This window comes from Phaseolus vulgaris, chromosome 2, assembly GCF_000499845.2.
Source record: "Phaseolus vulgaris cultivar G19833 chromosome 2, P. vulgaris v2.0, whole genome shotgun sequence".
Lineage (NCBI taxonomy): Eukaryota > Viridiplantae > Streptophyta > Magnoliopsida > Fabales > Fabaceae > Phaseolus > Phaseolus vulgaris.
In genome coordinates, this window is record NC_023758.2 from 2081474 (window position 1) to 2103883 (window position 22410).

General features: G+C 33.4%; 3 protein-coding genes across 4 annotated transcripts; 2 read left to right on the forward strand and 1 right to left on the reverse strand.

The window, feature by feature from the left end:
- Positions 1-382: 382 nt before the first annotated feature.
- LOC137810116 (calmodulin-like protein 30) lies at positions 383-1369 on the forward strand. Its single transcript, XM_068611248.1, has one exon. The coding sequence runs from the start codon at positions 562-564 to the stop codon at positions 1126-1128; it is 567 nt and encodes a 188-aa protein (XP_068467349.1). The 5' UTR covers positions 383-561; the 3' UTR covers positions 1129-1369.
- A 7070-nt stretch (positions 1370-8439) lies between these two features.
- On the forward strand, positions 8440-9615 carry LOC137810117 (uncharacterized). 2 transcript variants are annotated; one of them, XM_068611250.1, is made up of 2 exons: positions 8440-9045; positions 9317-9615. In XM_068611250.1, exons 1-2 carry the CDS (start codon positions 8561-8563, stop codon positions 9324-9326), a joined length of 495 nt encoding a protein of 164 aa, XP_068467351.1. In that variant the 5' UTR covers positions 8440-8560; the 3' UTR covers positions 9327-9615. The 2 variants fall into 2 exon arrangements, with proteins under 2 accessions (XP_068467351.1, XP_068467350.1); XM_068611249.1 differs by having other exon boundaries at positions 8441-9082.
- An 8370-nt stretch (positions 9616-17985) lies between these two features.
- On the reverse strand, positions 17986-19681 carry LOC137810118 (cyclin-dependent kinase inhibitor 7-like). The gene is made up of 4 exons (XM_068611251.1): positions 19172-19681; positions 18967-19022; positions 18504-18674; positions 17986-18360 (listed from the first exon to the last, which is right to left on the reverse strand). Exons 1-4 carry the CDS (start codon positions 19475-19477, stop codon positions 18291-18293), a joined length of 603 nt encoding a protein of 200 aa, XP_068467352.1. The 5' UTR covers positions 19478-19681; the 3' UTR covers positions 17986-18290.
- Between the last annotated feature and the right edge of the window lie 2729 nt (positions 19682-22410).

Sequence of the window (22410 nt, forward strand, 5' to 3'; positions counted from 1 at the left end):
AAACAGTAAAGTGAAATAAAACACTGAATATGCATTAAAATATACAGAACAGGAATGATTATCTCTCATATCTTCAAGTCCAAAAGAAAGAAAGGTTCGTGTACATGCATATATACATCATCACGTATTAATAACTGTCCAAAGAATAGGATTCGTTGAGTTCTGTGAGGGGGCATGTGGTGAATACACGGTTTTACGAAAAAGATAGAAAGGAATCGTCCAACATAGATTGCATTTCAACCTAACAATTACGTGAATTGACCAATACCGTCCACAAAAAAATATTCTAACTTCACCAAGCTAGTGTGTGAGGGGAAACTCACAATCGTAAAGAATGTAGCATAAAGCATATATATCAACTAGAGTTTAAACTCTGTGCATTGGAATGAGTCTTTATTCAGATTCCACTACTTTTTCTCAGAAAAAATATCTTGAGCTTCGAGGGAATCCAAAGGCGGAACGTTATATATCTATATAAACAAACCATGATGTGGTAGCATTCATAATCATACTTAAGCCTAATATTTGTGTACCTTTTGTACCCTAAAACAAACCATATACATGTCGAATTTGAGTTTCCTCAAGTTCAACTATAGCTTCTCATGGAAGCCCTCCTCTTCACGCAAGCATTTAGCCCAGAAGAACAGCTTCATATCAAGACAAACATCGAATAATGAAGGACAAAGTTTCCAACCAAAAGAAGAGGAAATGAAATGGGTGTTCCAAAAATTTGACACCAACAAAGATGGCAAGATCTCACTTGAAGAGTACAAGGCTGCTGCAAGGGCTTTAGATAGGGGCATTGGGGAAGCTGAAGCAGTCAAGGCTTTTAGGGTGATGGACTCTGATGGAGATGGCTTCATTGACTTCAGAGAGTTCGTGGAGATGCTCAACGGAGAGGGTAGGATTAAAGAAGCGGATATCAAGAATGCTTTTCAAGTGTTTGATTTGAACGGTGATGGGAAGATTAGTGCTCAGGAGTTGTCCCAAGTTCTCAAGAGGCTAGGAGAGAGTTGCAGCCTTAGTGCATGCAAAAAAATGGTCAAAGGGGTCGATGGTAATGGAGATGGTTTTATTGACTTGAACGAGTTTACGAGGATGATGATGAGTGGGAAGAAACTGGGCTAAGTCTTTAGACTTTGGGACAACCAAGGACCATAGATTATCTTGTTCACTGTTTATGTCGTTCGTGTCTCTAAATATTTAGTTTCTTTTTCTTTTCTTGAGTGCTAGAATGGTTATAGTACGTAGTTTGTTGGTCCAATGTATGTGATTAACTGACTATCATGCTTAGTTATAGTAACAGGTGTAATAGTTCTGATATATCTATATCTATATATATATATATATAAGGTAAATTTTAATGTTACTTTGTCTTTGATTCCTTGCCCAGTTGTTTTCTCACTCTAGATAATCTCTTATACATGATGCTTGGAAAAACTGCAATTATGATGTGAAGAAAAATGAAATCAGAGAAGAGACCTTGAGATATAAGTTATGACAGATAATTATCAAGGGCACATGACAGACAAATTGAAGCAGCTCTTTAACTTCCGTTGCAATTAGAAAAAAAAAATCCTAAAGAACTGAATCGTTTAATCAACAAACAGTTCTTAATTAATCTAACGAGTCTCCTGTTCTTTCTACTAGGAGAAATAATTTCAAGGTTCTTCATCACATATTTATAGTGGAGTTTTTTCAGAAGCCCGAAATTATGATTTGACGTGACTACGTAGGACAAATTTTCTAAAGGTTCTAAAAGTTAACAAATAACTGGTACCAATGGTTATAAAAAAACTTTAGGACATTATGCAGTATGTGATTATATATTCTCCTACCTTAATGCAGCAGCAGTATAGAAAATTGAGTTCGTATCAACACATTAATGGCAGTGGCATCTTTATTGATTTATTACTGGGGTTGCAGGCATTTTATGGGGAGAGCATAACTCGTATTCATTGGTAATTAATTTAATTGGATAGACGTTCGTGTGACCTAGATATTCCTGAGATGCTGCACATTTGCCTTTGCCTTCTCATGGAGTTTTGTTTTGTTTACAGTTTTTGAGGCATTAATCAACCAAAACAAAATGGTGTTGGAATTGCGTACGTACTACAACTCTCGGTGATGCCACCAAGAAATTTCTGAAAAGCAACCACTTCCAAGGCCCAAATTTATAAACAATACTGAGCTTGAAAGAACATTAACTCAATTAAACAAAGTTATCTGCTTACAGCAACCCGTGTGAGTTTTGAACTGAGAGAAAATCGCCTGTTGCGGCGTTTTATTCTATCAATGTATCGGAAATTCAAAGGAAACAACTGCACACAGATTCTGCATTTTGATGATCCTTCATTTGAAGTGTTTTTTTCTCTTACCATTGCTGGGTGGGCCATACATTGGGTGTTTGCATCAATTGAAGAAATCAGGGACAACTTCTTTATCAACAAAATTAACTATATTCATATCATATCATTCTTTTTTTTTTAATCAGCAAAGAATAAATAAAATAAAATGAGACACTTCACACGTGTCACAACCCTTATACAAAACACAAACAAGTTTCTTAGCACCCTACCAACTAAGCATCCAACATTGCACTACAAATCAAGATAATATCATAACGAAAGATATTGGGATCCTAAAATCTTTTATGAAGTTATAAATGAAATCATAGAAATATCGTGGTAAAAAGAAATATAATATATATATATATATATATATAAATAAAAGAGTGAGATCATCATTAAAAACCAACTTATTTCTCACTTTTCATTATCATGATAATTATCTATTTGTCCTACTAACCATTCATTGTACTCATCAATGTCATTCGGTACAATAAGGTTTATTTCATCCATAACATTATATCTTTAAGCAAGTTGTTGGTTATACTTCATGTAAACCAAATCATGTAACGTTTTGCGTTTCAGCCTATTCATTTTTTTAAGGAATCTACATTATGAATAAGTAAAATGTGAATTTCTTTCTTTCTACATTCTACAAAAAAGATAATAATGAAATGAATCATGTCATGAAAAATAATTATTACTTGCTCAAAATACATTCAAAAGTCTATGACTCAGTTAAGAGAGAAGTTCGTTTTGATATGCTACAGAATATAGGTTTTGGGGCAAAATATGGATTGATAGGTGCCTAGTATCCTCTTCTATATCTATTTTAGTTAATGATCACTTACCGATCAATTTTACCTTACAAAGGATCTTAGACTGAGTGACCCTCTTGCCCCTTTTCTTTTCATTATAGTAACTAAAGGGCTTGTGGGGATGGTTAGGGAGGCAAGGAGAAAGGAATGTATGATGGAGTTAAGGTGGGACATAATCAAACCCAAATAAGCATGTTAACATTTTCATGTGCAAGGAGGAAATATAAAACATATTGGCAAACAAAAGTGCATTGAGGGATTTTGAGGTAGCTTATGAACTTTAGGTAATTTTTTCAAAAGTAGCATAACAAGGATAGGAATGGAGGATAGAATGATTAATGGGTTCTCTAAAATTTTGAACTGTAATATTATGAATGTACCTTTCAAATATTTGGGTGTGACAATGTGGGATAATCATAGGAGAAAATGCTTTTGGAAGGAAATAATTATAAAAATTAGGAAGAAGTGTCTTGACAGGGTGATCCTATTGTCCTCTTACTTTTCATTATAGTAACTGAAGGCTTTGTGGGGATGGTTAGGGAGGTAGAGGAAAAGGAGTTGTATAATGAAGTTAAGGTCAGACATAATCAAGCCCAAATATGCATGAAGTGCAAAAAGGAAAGCATATGTTTTTTTGTTGTTGGAAACATTACTCTCATAAAACTGATTATGTCTACTATCCCATTGTATTACTTATCCATTTTCTATTTGACTATGGGTGTTGAAAAAGAAATTAGGATTATATGAAGGAAATTCTTATAATGTGAAGGCATGACTCAAGAAAAATTGCTTGGATAAAGTGGGAGAGTCTTTGCTTACCTAAAACAATAAGGGGACTAGGTATTAAAGATCTTAGGAGTATAATAGGACATTATTAGGTAAATGGAAGTTGAGGCTTGGAGGAAAACAAGGACTGTGGAAAGATATTTTAGTATCAAAATATGGATAGAGAGACCAAATGAGTCAAGCTTAGATTCTTGGTGGTGGAGGGATATTAGAAAGGCTTGTGGGAGTGGCAATGATAAGTGGTTTCATAATAATAGGGGTGGAGTATTGGAAAGGGGAATAATATTCAATTCTGGAGGGATAGTTGGCTTGGTGAAAATTCCCTCATAGCTAAATACCTAAGAGTATTCTCTATTTCTGATTTGAAAGAGGGTACTATGGACCAATGGGAGAGTGATATGTTAGATGAATTTCTGAGAGACTAAAATAAGGTCTTTATTAACATCCATATGGAAGATGATTGAGTATGGAAGAATATCATAAAAAAATGTACACTGTAAAATCTACTTATTCAAACTCTGCCCACAAAATAATCTTAATATTTGTTTCAATTTTGTGGTTTTCTGGAAAAGAAAAAGTTTTATCCACAGGCTAATGTTTCACATGACGAGTTATTTTTGGAGGAAATATCTACATGTGAAAATATTTTACACAAGGATATACAGGTTGGGAATGGGTTTTGTATCTTATGTGGAGCGGATTTGGAGAATGCTACCCATATTTTCTTATGTTGTATGGAGTTCATCAAAGTGTGGAAAATTATTGATAGATGGGTAGGAAGATCTTTTGTACAATTCAATGGGACTGAAGATAGTTTTAATCAATTTACCTTATAAACTATAAAAAAATTAATAAATAAAAATTAATTTTAAAAATAAAAAATAATTAATCATTATATTAAATTAAATACTATTTTAAAGACTAAGAAATTATTAGTATATAAATTAGTTTCTATTTTAAATTAAATTAGTGAGAAAATTGTCCACGATTAATTATCCTTTTAACAAAACAACACATGCAATAAATATTCTTCGAGGAAATCCTCAATCCATACTTCTAAGTGAGTAATTAAGTATTATTAGAGATAAAGAGTATATATTTATAACCTTAACATATTATAAAATATAGTAAAATGAAGAGAGTTGGAGGATTAAGTTATCCATGATAAATTTAAAAGTCATTGTCTATTCTCACATTTTAATTTCTAAAAATATAATAATAAAGGGTATGATATACTATAATTAATGGCTTGATACATCGTATAAATTTTTTCATTTTATTTTCTGGCCTATCCTATAAAAATATTTCTAATATATGGAGTGAATAGAATAATAAAATAACGTATTTTTTTTAAAGTGCCAAACTCATAATTGGCGAGTTTGCTAGATTCTCATTTTATTTTTTAAACATATATCAATGTAGAAAAACGTGATGTACAAATCAATGATGATATTATCAAATTGAAAACTAAAAAAAATAGACAGTCACACATTATCTAACACTAAGAAATAAAATAAAAATAGAGGCAAGTTAACAATATCTATGTGAAATTTTCCAAATTTGAAAAATGTTAATATATATATGGGACATATTATTGGCAACTTAGCAAAAAAATATAAATTAATATGGGAGCCGAAAATGTGAGGATAATTAATGAATAGCTTTAGCAAGCGTGACTTGGCCTGTTTTAACTTATATCACAGTGCAAGCACTGGCTGAAAGAAAGCCTCTTAACAGCATAAGCACTTTTGGAAGTTGTTTTTCAAATGTAGGTCCATATCTGTCTCCAGAACAACTCTCAGAAGAATCATTACTCTTCACACATTTGTTTTATTACTATTACCTCCAACCATGCTCAACAGTAACCATTTTCAATGATCAAACAGTACTACTACTATATTACAATCTTCACTCCAATTTTGCATCAATTTTACAATGAGGTTCCATTCCCAGCTTTTTAATTACATTACAAAAAGTATTGCACTGCATATTACATTAAATAATCTTCCTGTTATTCAATCAAAATAGTATGTTCCCACTTTCTATGGTTGAATTCACCTTGTACCCAAACAATATAAAATTAGTTTATGTATAAATTATATAAAAAAAAGTTTATTCAATTGTTTCAATAAAAGTTTTTATGAAGAAATTATACACAAAAGAATCATCTATGGCTAGTAATTAGCTCGTTGTTGAGATCTGGCATTGGGAAAGGAGCATAGGCATTAAATATAGAAGAAGTTTTTAATGTGAATTAAGTTAGGTTTAGTATCAGAGGAAAAAAGATGGAAGTAGTTTTAGAAGGAAATGGAAGACCAAAACTGGGATGAGGCCAAATTGAAGAGGCTTTTAAGCTCCAAGAATTTGCCGAATGTGTTTGACTGGTCCATGTTCGAAGGCTTTCATTTGTGGGAATCAGCCACATGTCATAACCCCATTAGCAGAATCACTTGAAAAGAGCTGAACCACGTGAGTGACAACCTTGTCCTTTGCTGCAGCTTAGTTTTTCAAATTTTTTATTTTGTTAATAAACTTTTAGTGGTCTGTGTCCTTTCCCTGCATGTTACCAGGCTTTCTTGGTCCTGAAGACTAGTAATTCCACTTCTGAACAATAGTCCAAGAGTTCAAGATTATGCCCCTCTCACCCTTTTCTTTCTCTCTCTCTCTCTGCCATTTGCAAATCAAATAATGATATGTTGTTATTAGTAACAATTTGTATGATTGATTACATTTGTTGATTCATGGACTTTAGCTGTGTTTGTTTCCACCCTATGATTGGCATAACAGAAGTTGCAATTAGAATGCAAAGCCATTTGGTGCGTACCAGGAATATTTACACGATAAATATTCAAATAGTTATATGAATTGGTGATTGCTGATTGGTGAACAACATAGCTGTCCAACTTGGAAGAAGGGAAGGAAATTTACATGCCTCAACATAGCCAAATGCAAGCAACTCGTGTACTAGCTAGAGAAAGATAGTGATAGATACAAGACTTGAATATGACCTTGAACTTAATAAAAACATCCCCTTGTGGGCTTTGGCTCTGAATAGAGGTTTTAAAGTGATTCAAACTTCACTTATTACGGTTGACTCATTAAGGATTAATGCTGTTAAAAAAGGTTGAATCTGATATATATTGTAGTGTCTGATTCATTACACTTTAGTGATACTCGATATATGTCTGTGCAGAAGCTATCATTTGTAGTGGTTGAAATAAAAATTTAGTTAAAACTTGAGTCTTGAACATGTTTCCAAACCAAACATCTGCAAAAAATGAAAACAACTTAAAACCAAAAAAGAAGAAAAAAACATGACTTGGCACAGCTTGGCTATCCTTTTAAACCCGAACGAATTAAATAAATTGAATCAGTTCAACTCACAGCAAAAGTAAACAAATATTTTTATAATTTATTTCAAGATTTGGATCTAGTAAGTGATGCCACTAAAATGTTGTATATATCTTCCTCCTCACCCATATATGTGTTGGCTATATTGAGGATTTAGTAGTTTGAATTTGAATTAATAAATGTGTGTCCTAATAAAGTTGAATATGATTATCTAATTGAAAGACAATCCAGAGTCACGTGGTGACTTTGATCCGTTAGTGTCGCCAGCTCATTCCCTGGCTTTGTTTGATTTTAGAGTCAAAGTTGGGTCAATTATGAGAGATGAAATGTGCATGCATACAGCATATGTGCATGTGCATGCCGGTCCTCTCTGTAACTGTAAGCTGTAACTCTGCCACTGTGCCACTTTGGTGGTGGTGGTGGTGGGAGCCTTCAAACTTTCATCGATTCAAAAATATTCCAACCATTTAACTCTCCTTTATCTCAATACCCCATTCCTTTAATTTAAATGTCATTGCTGTTGCTTTCTGTACCTCAAATTATAATGCTTGCTAACTGCTATATATCAACTCTCCTTCTCCATGACATCACCTCATGAAGAGAACAACAAAACATGCCAAACCTTTTGTTATGCATTGGTTGTTATTCGTGTTGTTACAAAAGAAAAAGAAAAAGAAAAGATAATGCATAATAATATATGTTTTGTTATTGCTATGCATTGGATGATGAGATGACATGGTTAAAAGTGCAAGTTCTTCGAATCTTCCCAAAACTTTGTTTATATATTGCAACATGAAACACAAGGGATTGGCCTAAAAAGGAGAGCTTTTGCATCAGTTACAACAGGCCAATGGTCATGGGGTAAAGGGCGAGAAGGAAAATAAATGAACAGTTAAAATACTTAATTTGTTGGCAGTTCCACGCATTCACAATTCACATGTGTCCAAGAAGAGCAGTGTAAACTGGAGACAGTACAAATCTTGAAGATTGACCGTCATTGAAAGCCAAATTGACATGTCATGACAAAGCATCATGTCAAGGCATGCCATGCATGTAAATAATAGTATTTATTAGCAAAGATGGGAAGAAAAATCCAAAGGAAGATCCCTTCTGTGACACATATAAATACAAACATCTGCTGTAAGTGGGGTTGCAACAGTGTGAAAGAGGGGGTCCCAAGTGGAGTTTATTGTTTCTACTTCTCGCATGCATCCATTTTGTTTTCTTTTTATTTTATATGTGGTGTTGTGAAATCTGATGGCATGCTTAGACATGTACAACAACTCGGAGCACAAGCGTGATGATAATCATCATCATCATCATCATAATCATCAGATTGCTCCAATGAGCCCTAGAATCTCTTTCTCAAATGATTTTGTGGATGTGCAGCAGGCCATGAAGCAACAAGAACAAAGAGCCTCAAGATCAGACGCGCCTGCAGTATCCTCAGACTTCGAATTTTCAGTCACAAATTACTCCATGATGAGTGCTGATGAGCTTTTTTTCAAGGGCAGGTTGTTGTCGTACAAGGACAATTGCAACAACCAGATGATGCAGCAAAGGGCTACCACCACCACTCTCAAGGAAGAGCTCCTCACAAATGACGATGAATGTGATCAGGGTTTTTCTCTCAAGCCACCCAAGGCCTCCTCAACAAGGTGGAAGGGCCTGTTGGGTCTCAGAAAGACTCACATTGGCTCCAAGAAGCCTCACAAGAGTACTGAAGCTTCTTCAGAACCAAGGTCTGCATTGGCCAATGAATCGTCTCCAATTTCTCTGGTCATAAATTTATCTCTCTTTTTTCAATTTTATGTGTTTATTTATTTATTTACTTTGGTTTTTCTCGCTAGAGATTAGCTTTTAACGAGCTCAGTACTGTCATATGATATATAAAATCAATCTTCACCTGCGGGACTTTCTTTGTTTGTTGTGTTTATTTTGGTTTTTCTTTGATGTGATCACTAGCCAGTTGCATGTCTGATAATTGTCTCTTTGTTTTTTGGTGTAATCCAGGAACTTATAAATGAAGGAGGCTCAAATTATGTTCCTTATGGGGTTGGTGAGTATTGAACATTTGTAGAGGAATGGAGCTTCTCTTTTTTTCTCCTTTCTTCTTTGTTTGTTTTTGCTTTTTCTTTCCTTGCTGTCAAGGTATGTTCTTTTTTGTTTTTCTCTTCATTGGGATGCTGAGTTAAGTAAGTTTGTTTGTGTTAGGATTTGGCCATTTTCTTTTATTCTCTCTTGTAATTTCTCTCGATCTCGTAGAATGTAGAACTTTCCTATTAGCTGTACAAATTATTTTGCTTCTTGCATTTCCATATTTCACTCTTTTTCTTTTACAGTAGAAGATAAATGTTTTTATCGACATTGATTTCCCCTAACCACTACATTTTATTTTATACAAAGGGAAGAGAGAAAAAAAGGTGCATTAAACTATAGGTTTTTTAGAATGTAGTGGGAAAAGAAAAACTGTTTATCTATAAATTTACTAACTGTGAAGAAAATTTACGAAGTTCATCACCAAAATTTATTTAGAGTACGCTTTGTTAAGTGATATACATAGAAGAAGAAAGGACAAAACAAACTGTTTGTTTAATTTACTCTTGCTCATAAAACTGTTTCCTCCCTCTCCTACGATAATATATATATATATATATATATATATATATATATATATATATATATATATATATATATATTGTGTTTAACTGTAGTTTTTGAGTGTGCAAGAGACATGTGTAATATAAAAACAGTAGATACTAATTCTGCATCTTTTTTTCTGAAACAAGCAGTTCGAGACTGTCAAAACCCACTTATATATCTTAATTATGTTAAATTTTACGTAAAAAGTTAAAGTTAAATAGCTTTTATCTTACATAATAGCATCTAAAATGGTATCCAGTTGGGGGAAATATTGATTTAACATATGCTATATCAGGTAAAAATAACTAATACATTTTTAATACTATAGATTTTTTTTGGTATATGACAAGTGAAAAATAAAAATATTAGCTATAAAATTATATTGTAGAGAATAGTTTATGTATGTATACACAGAGGGTAAGGTAAATTCAGGGTTTGATTCCCGTCGATATCATTTTAGGTATGCAATAAATTATGTTGAAAGAAAATATACTTACTTTATATACATTCAAAGTTTCAAATAGTGTTAGCGTGACTTTATATGATGAATATTTGGTATAAATATATATGGTTAAAAAATTGTAGAGAATGAAGTAAACTTTACATAACTACAAGATTTTTCTTTCTTTGTAAAGTCTTTTTTTTAAAAGCGTTTCATAATTTATTTAGACAAAAAAAAATCATAGTACTTTTTAGAAATGAAAAACAAAAGAAAAGAAATATCATTTTTTGAATAAGTTAAAGATATAAATTCAGAAAAGTTATATAAAAGGAATTTTATAAATCAGTTTAAGAGAAAATATTTTTTTTTTCTCGTCTAAGGCCTTGAGGAAAAACTTGGCAAAACAAGATTTACTCTATCATAAATGGAGTTGTAAATTTTATGGAATAATGCTGGCATATAAAATATTCAAATATTTGATATCGTAAATTTTAAAATTATCGAAAGATAAATATATATAGATAGAAGATTTACTTTGGAGAAAAAAAATAAAAAAATAGGAGTAATTTTTAAAAAATAATGATAAGATAAATATAGAAAATAAAATAAAATTAAAAAAAATGTAAACTTAAAATTCCAAAACAAAATGGATCTTTTAGTTTTGACTAGGCTTTTTGTTGTTGTTATATAATGCTTTAACGACTGATGCATCTTGTATTTACCTCTGAAGAGGTTTACAGTGTTATTTAGTTTTGGGCTTTGTCCTTTCGTTCAACCCAGAAAGAAAAACGAAAAGTAATTGACAATTTCTTTTTGTACCATATCAATTTCAACATACACCCAATTTTCTATTGAAATGACAAAAATACCCCTACAAAATACGAAAATAATCTTGGAGAAAAGAAGAATGTAAATAAAAATTACTTACAGAACTTTTTATCGGAAATATTCAGATTTATATTTTCAAAATACATTTTTAAATTTCATAATTTTTATCCGAAATAATTTTTTACTTTTGTGTTTTGGAACTTTTTGTCACGAATGTATTTAAAAACATGATAGGTGCATGTTAAAATTGATGTGGTGTAGGAAGTTATTGTCGAAGTAATTTATATAAAATATATGCCCCAAGTATAAGTTATAAGAGTGTTCTGTGTCCATCAAATAAGTGAAATGATCACATATTCTATCTAATTTATTCTCATTTTGGAAAACTTTCGGAAAAAATAATCCAAAAATCATTTAAAAATGAGTAAAACAGTCTTTCTAAAAATTTATGGGATGTAGAAAGAAGTTTGATAGAATGGAGGAAGAAATAGCCAAGTTGTAAAATGCTACTATGGGTGATGTGGTTAAGACTGTTTCTTCCTGCACCTCCATATCTTCTTCTGCCACTTCCATACACAATATAAAAATACATTTTTATTTTTTTGTGTCACCTACATAGATTAGTTTCTAGATTATGTAATCCAAAAACTTATTTGAAAAAAGACTTCTGGATTACATAATCCAGAAACTAAACAAGACTTCCAGATTATGTAATCCAAAAAGTAATCATGTATCTGAAAAAAGGTTTCTGAATTATATAATCCGAAAGTTAATTATAAATTTGAAAAATAACTTTCAGATTATAGAGGGGTATTTTTGGAAATTCCAAATTTATGGAGGTGAGAGAAGAAGGTATGGAAGTGCAGGAAGAAACAGTATGTGGTTAAACGCCACTAAGAGTTTACAATTGAAGAAAAAATAATTTCATTGAAGAAAGGTTACTTGCTGTACGCACCCATTATTACTAACTACGCCTTATACAAAAAAAAATACAAATATCCACCATGTCACTACTGTCGCTATTCTTCTCATCACTGTCATTACAGTTGTACCTGTGCACTATTTCAGATCATGAAAAAGAATACACAGCTCGTTTCCAAAAAAAAAAAAAACTTATTCCAGAAAATTCCTTCAAAAGTTATTATTTATATTCTAGAAATTTTATTCTCAAAAACTCATTCCAAAAACATATTCTAAAGTGTTAGTTTTTTACCAAAGTTTGATCCAATAATTTTGTTTTAAAAGAAAGTTTAATTTAAAATGTATTTCGTACATTTTGAAAAGTTTGTTCGGAAAATCTGGGTATGAATATCCTATTTTGAAAATTCTGTTCCAGAAATCATTTTCCAAAAATTCTAGAAAACTTGTTCACGAGGATTTCATAACATTCCATTTGGAAGTCATTTTTATAAAGGGTAAAGTGGTCATTTTAATGTTATGGTACTTCATTTAGAAATTACGGGGTGCATGAAGAGTAAACCTGAGTTTTTAGAATAATACGGGGCTGGAGAGAGCAATAAGCTGGGCAGCCACTTCCACACAAGACTGTATATTCCTGTAACTCTATATATTCTTCTCTTTCTATAAATTTTTGTATTTTCAAAAATATTCTTCTGTAATATTATGGATTATATAATTTGAAAGTTTTTTTTAAATTTGTAATTAACTTTTAGATTATATAATCCGAAAGTCTTTTTCTGATACATCATTAGTTTCATATTACTGAAAATGTTTTAGCTTCCGAATTATGTAATTTAAAAATCTTTTTCAAAATACGTGTTCAGATTACATAATCCAGAAACTATTTTATTAGGGTGATACAAAAATGATATGGAGGTAGAAGAAGAGGAAGAAACACTCGCATACAAACTCATTACAAGAGTGGGTTAGGCTTTTATTCTTATTGGTAACGGAACAGAACAAATTGGCCCATTGGCTTGAAAAAAGTTATTTCTATTTTTTTCCAGTTTTTACCGAAATTTAAGAAAAGAAAAGTATCATTTTACTTCTAATTTCATATTTGAAATGTTTTTATCTAAAACTTAAATACAATAAATTTTATTTTCAACTGTTTATAATATAAATTTGTGGAAACAAAAAAGTTAGAAAGAAGCCGGCATTTCTAATACCAACATAGAAAAACTCATTGGACCCACATTTGAATTGCTAACCATGTTGATTAATGTTGTTTGATTCTTAATGGTGTGTATACGTAGAAAGACATTTTTGAAAAATATGAACACATTCCTATGATTTAGGTCTGAAAAAAGATTAATTTTTAATTGTTGTTTTTCTGGCATCGAATCAACTGAAAAAAGAAAAAAAAAACATAACGACATGCATGTGAGCAGGTTTCATTTAGAAACAAATATTAAATGATATATTTTTAATTAGCTTTTGAATTTATTAAAATTAAAATTAAGGAATAATATGAGCATTAACTTATTAGTTAATGGGATGACGTAGACTACAATTTTGAGGTTTGACAAGTTATCTACAAGTTCAATACTAGTATTAAAATTTATCTTAACGTAAAACTCCATTAACTACATTTAATGATAAATAAATATTATCAAAACTATGAATCCTCTGTTCCAACGTTAAATTCGTTGCTTTAGTAAGCTTAATGCATTCGTTTTGTTTCAAACGAGACGGTTCCATCTTAAAAGAACTTCTCAAATCTTTGTAAAGTAAGGAAAAATCATTACTATAAACTATTTATAATCTTAACTTGCCTTTTATAACAGCTTTTTTTGAATCCAGGTTAGAGTAAATCTATAAACACTAAATATAAGTTAAAATGGACAATATATTGAGAGAGGAAGTTCATGTTTCACACTAAATCATAAGATTCCATATTTACAACTAGATTGATTGAATACATTATATACACTATAGGGTTTTACACCATGTGTTATATCTAATATTTACTTAAACAATTTGTTAGAATCTTAGATAAACATACTGTAGTTTAAGGTTTTGTTAGAGAAACAATATTATTTTTCCATGTTAAATATAATATATAATTTGTATCTTAAACGTGCATGTAAAGTGTACAACGACATTATTTATTTAAATTTTTCTTTTAAGTTAAAATTATCTGTTTAATTGCACATTGCATTGAATAATGGTCGACCGTGATGTGCGCATTAAATAACTTAAATAAATAGTTACACGTGAAAAATAAACCGTTGTAACTTCCATTGAATGAGTCAAAGACATTTCATAGAGCACTCCCTTGATATTAGGGAGTCATCAGGCACGACCAGAGACCACTAAGCATGTATCTAGCGATCGGTTACTTTGCCCACACGGCCAAGGCCCAAGTCAACCTACTAAAGGAACGTCTGAAAGGGGGAAAATGTACGTTTTTCTCATGATATCAGAGAATTCTCATTGAGTATCATCGTTGACTTGAGCGTCGGAGTGTAATCGCAAGTACTCCGTCGACCGACCGAAGCACGCGAAGAGGAAGAGAAACTTGAAGAATAGAAAAGCTAAGAACACAAAGCTAAGGACACAGTAATCATTGTGTATCGACGTGGACCAACATTGCTCAGCCCCCAATACCATACAGATACAATTACAACTTATCAAAGCAATTACGTAATACATAATCAAATTATATTAAAAAAAATGTCATGCATTAAATCTATTTATTCTTTTTGAAGATAATGTTTAGAAAGTGGGTGTGAAATAGAGTTAGCATAAGAATAATTAGAGGGTGAGGGAGGAATATTTAGGAGGAGAAATTGGTGAGTAAAAAATCCACGTGGGTAAGGAGGGACCAAAAGTAGCATGAAAAGAAGGGAGAAGTGAAGTGAAGAGGAATAGGGCACAAGATCCAAGAAGAATAGTACGTACCCAAGTGACACCACTCTGTAGATCCATGTTTCTGTCCAGTGACACTGTGCCACTTCCCTTCTTTAATACCCCTATTCCTACTGCACCCATCGTCCTATTCCTATTCCTATTCCTATTCCTATTCCTCCCAGCTACCTACCACTCTCTTCTTCTTCATCACTCATTCAACTGCCACAACCATATTAACATAATAAAACATAAACATGCTTCCAATATTTCATCACCCTATTCTTCTTCTTCTTCAACAACATCGTCGTCATCATCTTCATCTTCTTCACCTTATCCTCAGTTTCAGCCTAGAACCGCCCCCAACCCAAAACAGACACTGTCCCTATTCTCAACCTCAGCCTACTCCCTGACACGAATTACACCATTTTAGAACGTTTCGCTATCAACCGTTGATGCATCAAATCAGCGTACCATTGAAGGTTGGGAGGGCCCGCAAGCCTAACTCTCCTCTCTCTTCTTTATGATCCAGCATTGTGGGTTTAATTTACTGCCGCTTCCCTTTTCCGGGGATATATGCCTATTTCAAGTGCCCACGTGCACTTGTACCTTCAATCTTCGTTTTAGCTACGGATTACCATTTTAACCACACTTTGCGTCTTTAGATCCATCGTACTTCCCTCTGCTATTCCTTCTCTTCTTTCTTATGGCTCATCCTTCCACAACATATGTATTAAAGCCTGTCTTTTGATCCATTCAATTCAAACATAATGTTAACCCATATGGCATTGTCTCCTATATATATACACATATATATATCTCTTTATATATATATATAATAATTGGATCCTATGTTATGTAATTCTAATCTCTCTCCCTTTTCATTAATAATGATAATACTAATATCAATATCAATATCTCAGTCCTGCCTACTGCCGACGCCTACATTATGCCCACATCTGTGAATCGCACCAAATATTATTTCCTTAATACCAACCACGATGTTTTCCAAATTGTTATCATGCAGATGCCTTCTCTCGGCAACAATAAAGACACGGAGACAAAATAAAATAATTAGTGGCCTTGAATTTGTTCTAAAAGTAAATCAGTACTGCTACTAATTTGTGGACGTGAATCTCGACCTGTTTTACGTACCTTGTACCTAAGGTTGCGAATTGTGTTGTTAATTATTGGTTAACACGGACTGCAAGGGGAAAGGACAGATGAGGTGTGGATAAGCAATATACTATTTCATCTGTGAATTACATTTTCCTTCATCCACTTGTCGTGACATGTGTCATGTAAAAGAATATCCAGGGGGACCTACTAGATAATTAATTATATATATATATAAAGAGAGAGAGAGAGAGAGAGAGAGAGAGAGAGAGAGAGAGAAATTGTTGTATCTTTCATTAATTTGAATTTGGTTTCCTGTTTTCTTGTCCTACCTATGCCTGGTTGGTAATAATAGTTTCACTGTTAAATAAATATATGATTGGAGGATATAAAATAATTATGCTCTGAAAGACACGCACGAGCACAACTTAATTATGACCGTATATAAAATGATAGAAATAAAAAAGTGCCACACAATCCGATGTTCATATACTACCATATGATCCCACTGAAACTTGGACGTGCTTTATTAACATTGTCTTCTAATTAAAGATGAGATGAATGGGTGTTTGGTTTCCACTTTTGGGAGAAGTAGAAAACCACACACAACAGTATATTTATATAAATGTGCACATGTTAGTAGGGGTAAAAGGGGAGGGTAAAGGTAAAGGTAAAGCTTGCTGGAGATTGAAAAGTTTGTAAGAATGAAGATCCTGTGGTGTCGAAGGATATCTGATATAATCTGATGATAGACTGATATCTCATCCGAATGATAGTGTTTGATTCGCAGTGCAGTGAGTAAAACATAACGGAAAGCAGCAGTGGCGGAAGGGAAATCACGGAATCCACAAGCTGCAGCAGAGAATCTCAATCCTCACAACCATGTACTACTGCTGCACTATCTCAGTGCCCTAATAAGCCGCCTAGCTAGTACGAAGTGACAAACACGTTCCTCCCGCGCTACATGGCAAAATAATAAATTAAAAATTGCGAAACCAAAACGACGGCCGAATAAGGTCACACTAGCTACCTTCCATTCCATCTCTACATCCCAATATGGCTATGCAGCAGCAGGACCACAACTCCTCAACCCAACTATGTACCACTCTTCTGCTACCTCAACCCTTTCCTCTCATCTTCACCACCCCATTCCCATTCTCCTTCTCTTCCTCTCTCTAATTAATTTCTCTATCTCTTTCAAATGAACCCACCTCTGCCATAAATTCTAGTAATTAAACAAAACAACCCACCTAATTAATGATAAGCGTGTGTCTCTCTTTGTGGATTTAAAATTCTGATCAAGACCAGATACTTTCCGTTTTATGTATCTTAGTAGATAAGAAGAAACTAGAATGGTACATGTGGAAACAACAATAACAATAATATTCCAATATTTAGTCCGTTACCTATATTTGTTGTACTTGTGAAAGTGGAGTGGATTTTGTTGCAAGCTTGGAAGACTCTTCTCACATGGTGGGGCGTGGAGGGGATAATAAGATCAGCTTTCTCACCCTCTCAAACACGTGCCCGTAACTTACACGGCATGGTGCGTGTCTTTGCCCCCTCCCATGTTCAACATCCAAGCAAAACCTTGGCCTCCCCTCTTCCTACTACCTACTCCCACTCCTTTCATTTCTCCAATTTCGCTATAAGTTGGTTAATCTTCTTCCTTCTCATTTTTGTTTGTTATCTATTTTTTTTAAAAAAAAAATATGCAAAAAAATGAAAAAGTAGACACAATCATACAGTCACTGACTTCAGTGTACTCTCTGCAGAAAAGCGAAGTTTAAAAAAATAAATGGACAGGGTTTTAGGGGAGCGCTTAGAGCGAAAAAGAGAGAAGTTGAAGCCTGTAATGGAAGCGTTTGTTCTTCACAAAGGAAATTTACAGTATTCTGCACAAGCGAGCATTAAGCTGCTTCTCCGTACAGGGAACAAACGAAGCTCAACCTGTTTACCTTAACCACGCCGAAATACAAAAAAAAAAGCTGTAGACCAGAGAAAGGAGTCTTGGCTGGTGTAAATGATAATTAACATTGAAGAAACCAAAGACCTAGACTGGACTAAACAATATTATAATTAAAGAGAACAAAATGGCATGTTCAAATTGATCGGATTTTTTTTTCTTCCGTGGCGAGACGCACACCTTCACGGCTTCAACTGAACCCACTCGTAGCGTCCTTCCAGCGGCACATCCTTAACGACGTCATAATTGTACCTGCAAAACAATTTTTTAATTAAAAAGGAATGACGGAGCTACTTGATATACTAATTATGGTGTCAAAAACTAAAACTAAAAAAAGAAAAAGAAAAAACAGTGAGAGAGAGAGAAAGAAGAAAATTCTACCAATTATGACTTACTTGTCTTGAAATCGTTTCTGAATGTCTTTCTCGGCGGTAACGAAGAATTCTTCCAGCTCCAACTCGGATGGCATAGTCCGCGCCTTTGACGAGTCACGGCGAGAATTGATCTCCACTGACTCTAGCTCCTCCGAATTTTCAAGAAGCTCGCTGGAACGGTTCATCTCTTTCCTGCAATGTCCGGACACGAAAACTGTTACGGTTCAGAATTATAGATAGAATACAATGCGCAGTGCGGGAAAAGACACAAACACACACGAGAGAGAGAGAGAGAGAGGAACAACGACTTTGAGTTTTGAAGGGAGGAAATTATCATGACTGGTGAGACATTATTTATTTCGTGCTTTTTTTGAACTGAAACTTGAATTATGGAGAAAAAAAGGGTAGGAGGAAAAGGTCCTGGATATGGAACTATGGCTTGAAGCAAATTCAAATTTAAACAAAATGATATTGATTAAAAGACCTCTCAATTTGTGAAGCACCATTGCACGTCGACGTTTCAACTTGCGCGCTCTCCACCTGTAAAAGAAACGTGGAATGCGGTGCATTAATTTAGGCGAAGAAAAATGAATGAGCGAAAGGCTATACACAGACTAAATTCGCGAAAGGAACAGTTGAATGAATAAAATGTATGAAAGACAGGTAAATAAGAAATGTGAATCCGTTACCTCCAGATCTAAGAGTTTGATCTTGTCTTCATCGAGGCTGGTGGATCCATTGCTGGAGCAGCAAGAGGCAGGAATTTCAGTGGAGGTAGGGCTGAGGCAGCGTTGGTTGATCTCCGGCTGCTGCGGGAGAAGCGTGGGAGGTTTGAGAAGCGACGAAGAAGTGGTTCTGGGAGACTTGGAGGATTTTGGAGGATCTTGGTTGGTGCGGGTGATGGTCTTTCTCTTGGGAGTTGGTCGAGCTGAAGTGTCAGGTTCCATGGCTAATGCGGCTCGGGCTCGTGTCCTGACACCGACGTGAGCAGGCATTGACGTGCACTGTGAGTCCCTTTAAGTACTACAACTAATACTGCGTCCTCGCGCGAGCTGATTCCTTTTCAGGTGTTGGTGTGCGCGATGCTGCGTTGTGCGTTTTTTCGGGGTTGGGTTTGGTTCGGTTTGCTAATGTAAGAGAGAGAGAATGAGGGAAGGAAGGGGGTGTTGTGTGAGTGAGAGTAGTAAGTTGGTGCGCGCGTGTAGTACGGAGACGACGAAATTGTGATAATGACGAAAGGGCTTCAACGGTTGGGATTGGGCAATTGCTTTTTCTTAGTGGTGCTGGCAAGTGTGTGTGAGTAGTGTGTTTTGCATCGTGGTGGTGGCCCACTTTCTGTTAACAGTGACGGGGAATCTAGAAACGGGAAATCTGACGGCGCCGTTATATATATGGAACCACTCAAGTTTCTACTCTGCGCCGTTGAGTGCCCAATTCCGCGTCTTGCATCTCATGCTTCCAACGGTTTAAGGTTAAGACAAAAATCAAGGCTGAGCTGGGATTATCACGATATTACACACTACAAAAAAAGAGTAACGTTGATTCTGCAGTGCCAAATGAGAATCATGCGCTTCTAATGAAACCATCATCAGGTATCTGCGTTTCTTCCGAAATTCCGTTTCCGACTCAAGCAAAATAAATTATAATGGCGTTATAAACCCCAATTACGGATTTATCCTTCCTATAAACAGTGAAACGCGAAAATGCCATTCTATGCTCCCCACCACCATAATCCTGTCTGCGTGTCAAGTACACTACGATTTGCCCTTTCTCCTCCTTAAACAATTCAGATGCACAGTTTTTATTTATTTATTTATTTATTTATTTTTCTCCTTGGCTTAGCCATGAAGTACGTACAAGCGAGTGGTCACTACTCCCTACTGTGCTACACCAACTTATTGTACCAAAATAAATAAAATTCTAATGTTTTTTCTTGAAGAAAGAAAACAAAACTTCAATCGTTACTTACATGTAGGATATCCAACTGCATGTCCTTCGACACTAATTAAAACATATTAAATAAAAGAATCTTAAACCGAGTTTTGAATTAATATTCTCCCTGTAGTCTTTGGCCACACAATCTATCTTCATTTAATTCACTATATTTTTTCTTTAGACACTGAGTTGTAGAAACATGTATTGACTCAAATTGATTCAAAATTTTACTATTTGATGAAGCATGGAATCTAATTTGAGAAATGAAAAAAAAAAAACATATGGTAGTTTAGCATTTTATTTACTACTTCGTGAGTAGTAATTAAGACTTCGTGATGAATACACCGCGTTTTGTTGGGAGGGGTATTTTGTTTGTTGAAGCTCGTATTTCCTTTCTGGTGTTACATTCTTAATTGATCACAATAAATTTTGAAATGGTGACATACAACAAATTAAGTGTAGGAGAAAAGAGCAAGGGGACATGACACATGGTCATTTAATTTAGGACCATACCGATTTCTATATGTGAGGTAAGTATAGATATTGAATGTAGGATTGGATCACATACGGTTGGGATACGCATATTGCAATGTGCATCCACATACACGTGGGTCACCAACATCAATTGCCACCAAGTATACATACCAAGTTCAAAACCAATTCAACCTAATTTTAAATTTCAATTACAAAATCGTAAATTATAAAAAAAAACTCAAACTTCATCGGATTGCATTTTTTTAAATAATTTTATATTTTTTATACCTGTTAGTTAGTTACTCTACGAAGTGCAAAATAGTAAGTTCTTTGTGTGTGTGATCTTCCACATCAAAATAAGTCATTAACAGATCTCCAACATTTGATGATAGGTATTGAGCAACTGCAGTAAAAAATGGTGAGTGCAGTGGCATGTTTTAAATTAGCTCCAACCTTTTGAAAATGGTTGACTTTGATCCATCGTCGTTTCCACTTTCAATTACAGTTAAATAAAAGAAGTGTCGTTTCGAACTGTTGTCGTATATAGTATAAAACTACCACAAAACACTATTCGCTGCACTTTTCTCTTTGTGCCCAATGATCTTCGTTGTCAGCCTCGTCCATTCGTCAAAGGTTCTTGCCTTACTCAGCCCATTCACGTTTTCCTATTCACATCCCTCTTTTCTTACGTTAATGGTAAGTTATCTCTACATCTCTTTCTAGTTTATACAGTGTAGTATACAAAAATGGTATGTCACAAAAATATAAAAACAAATACAAAAAATTAATTTTAGCATCAAAATTTCAATGTATTAAATAAAATATTAATTAATATAATATTTATTCAGTAAATTATTTAAAATTATTCCTAGTAAAAATGGTTTCATAGAATTTTAGCAGTTAAATTGTGACTAAAATACTTAATAAAGCACAGTTAATTTTAATAAGTAATACTTAAATTTATGAATCTATTATTAATGTAATATAAACAATAATAACTTTGAGATAACAATGAGTATGTTATTATAATAAAATAAATGCAAGATTATAATATATATATATATATATATATATATATATATATATATATATATATATATATATATATATATAACCTTGAAAATGACACCTAATAAAAAAAATTAATGCATTAATTTTGCAAAATTTGTTAAATTATTTTCTATATTAGATTAGATCAATATAATATTTTTTTCTATTTTTTTTTATCAACAATAAACAATAAATAAATGAGAATTACTTTAGGGATGATTCAACTCTTGTACAAAGTTACATATAAACCCAGCTTCTAATTAAGACCGCCTACCTAACCAACAAAAGCATAACCTAATAACACAATCCTGAAAACATCAAACATCAAGAGACCATCCTCATGCAAGCCAAATGTTCCAAACAAATAAATATTTTTTTTCTATTCATTGGTCTATAATGAATAAATTCATAAATTTATAATTTTTAAGATATTAAAAAATAAAAAATAATGACAACACATAAAGTTACT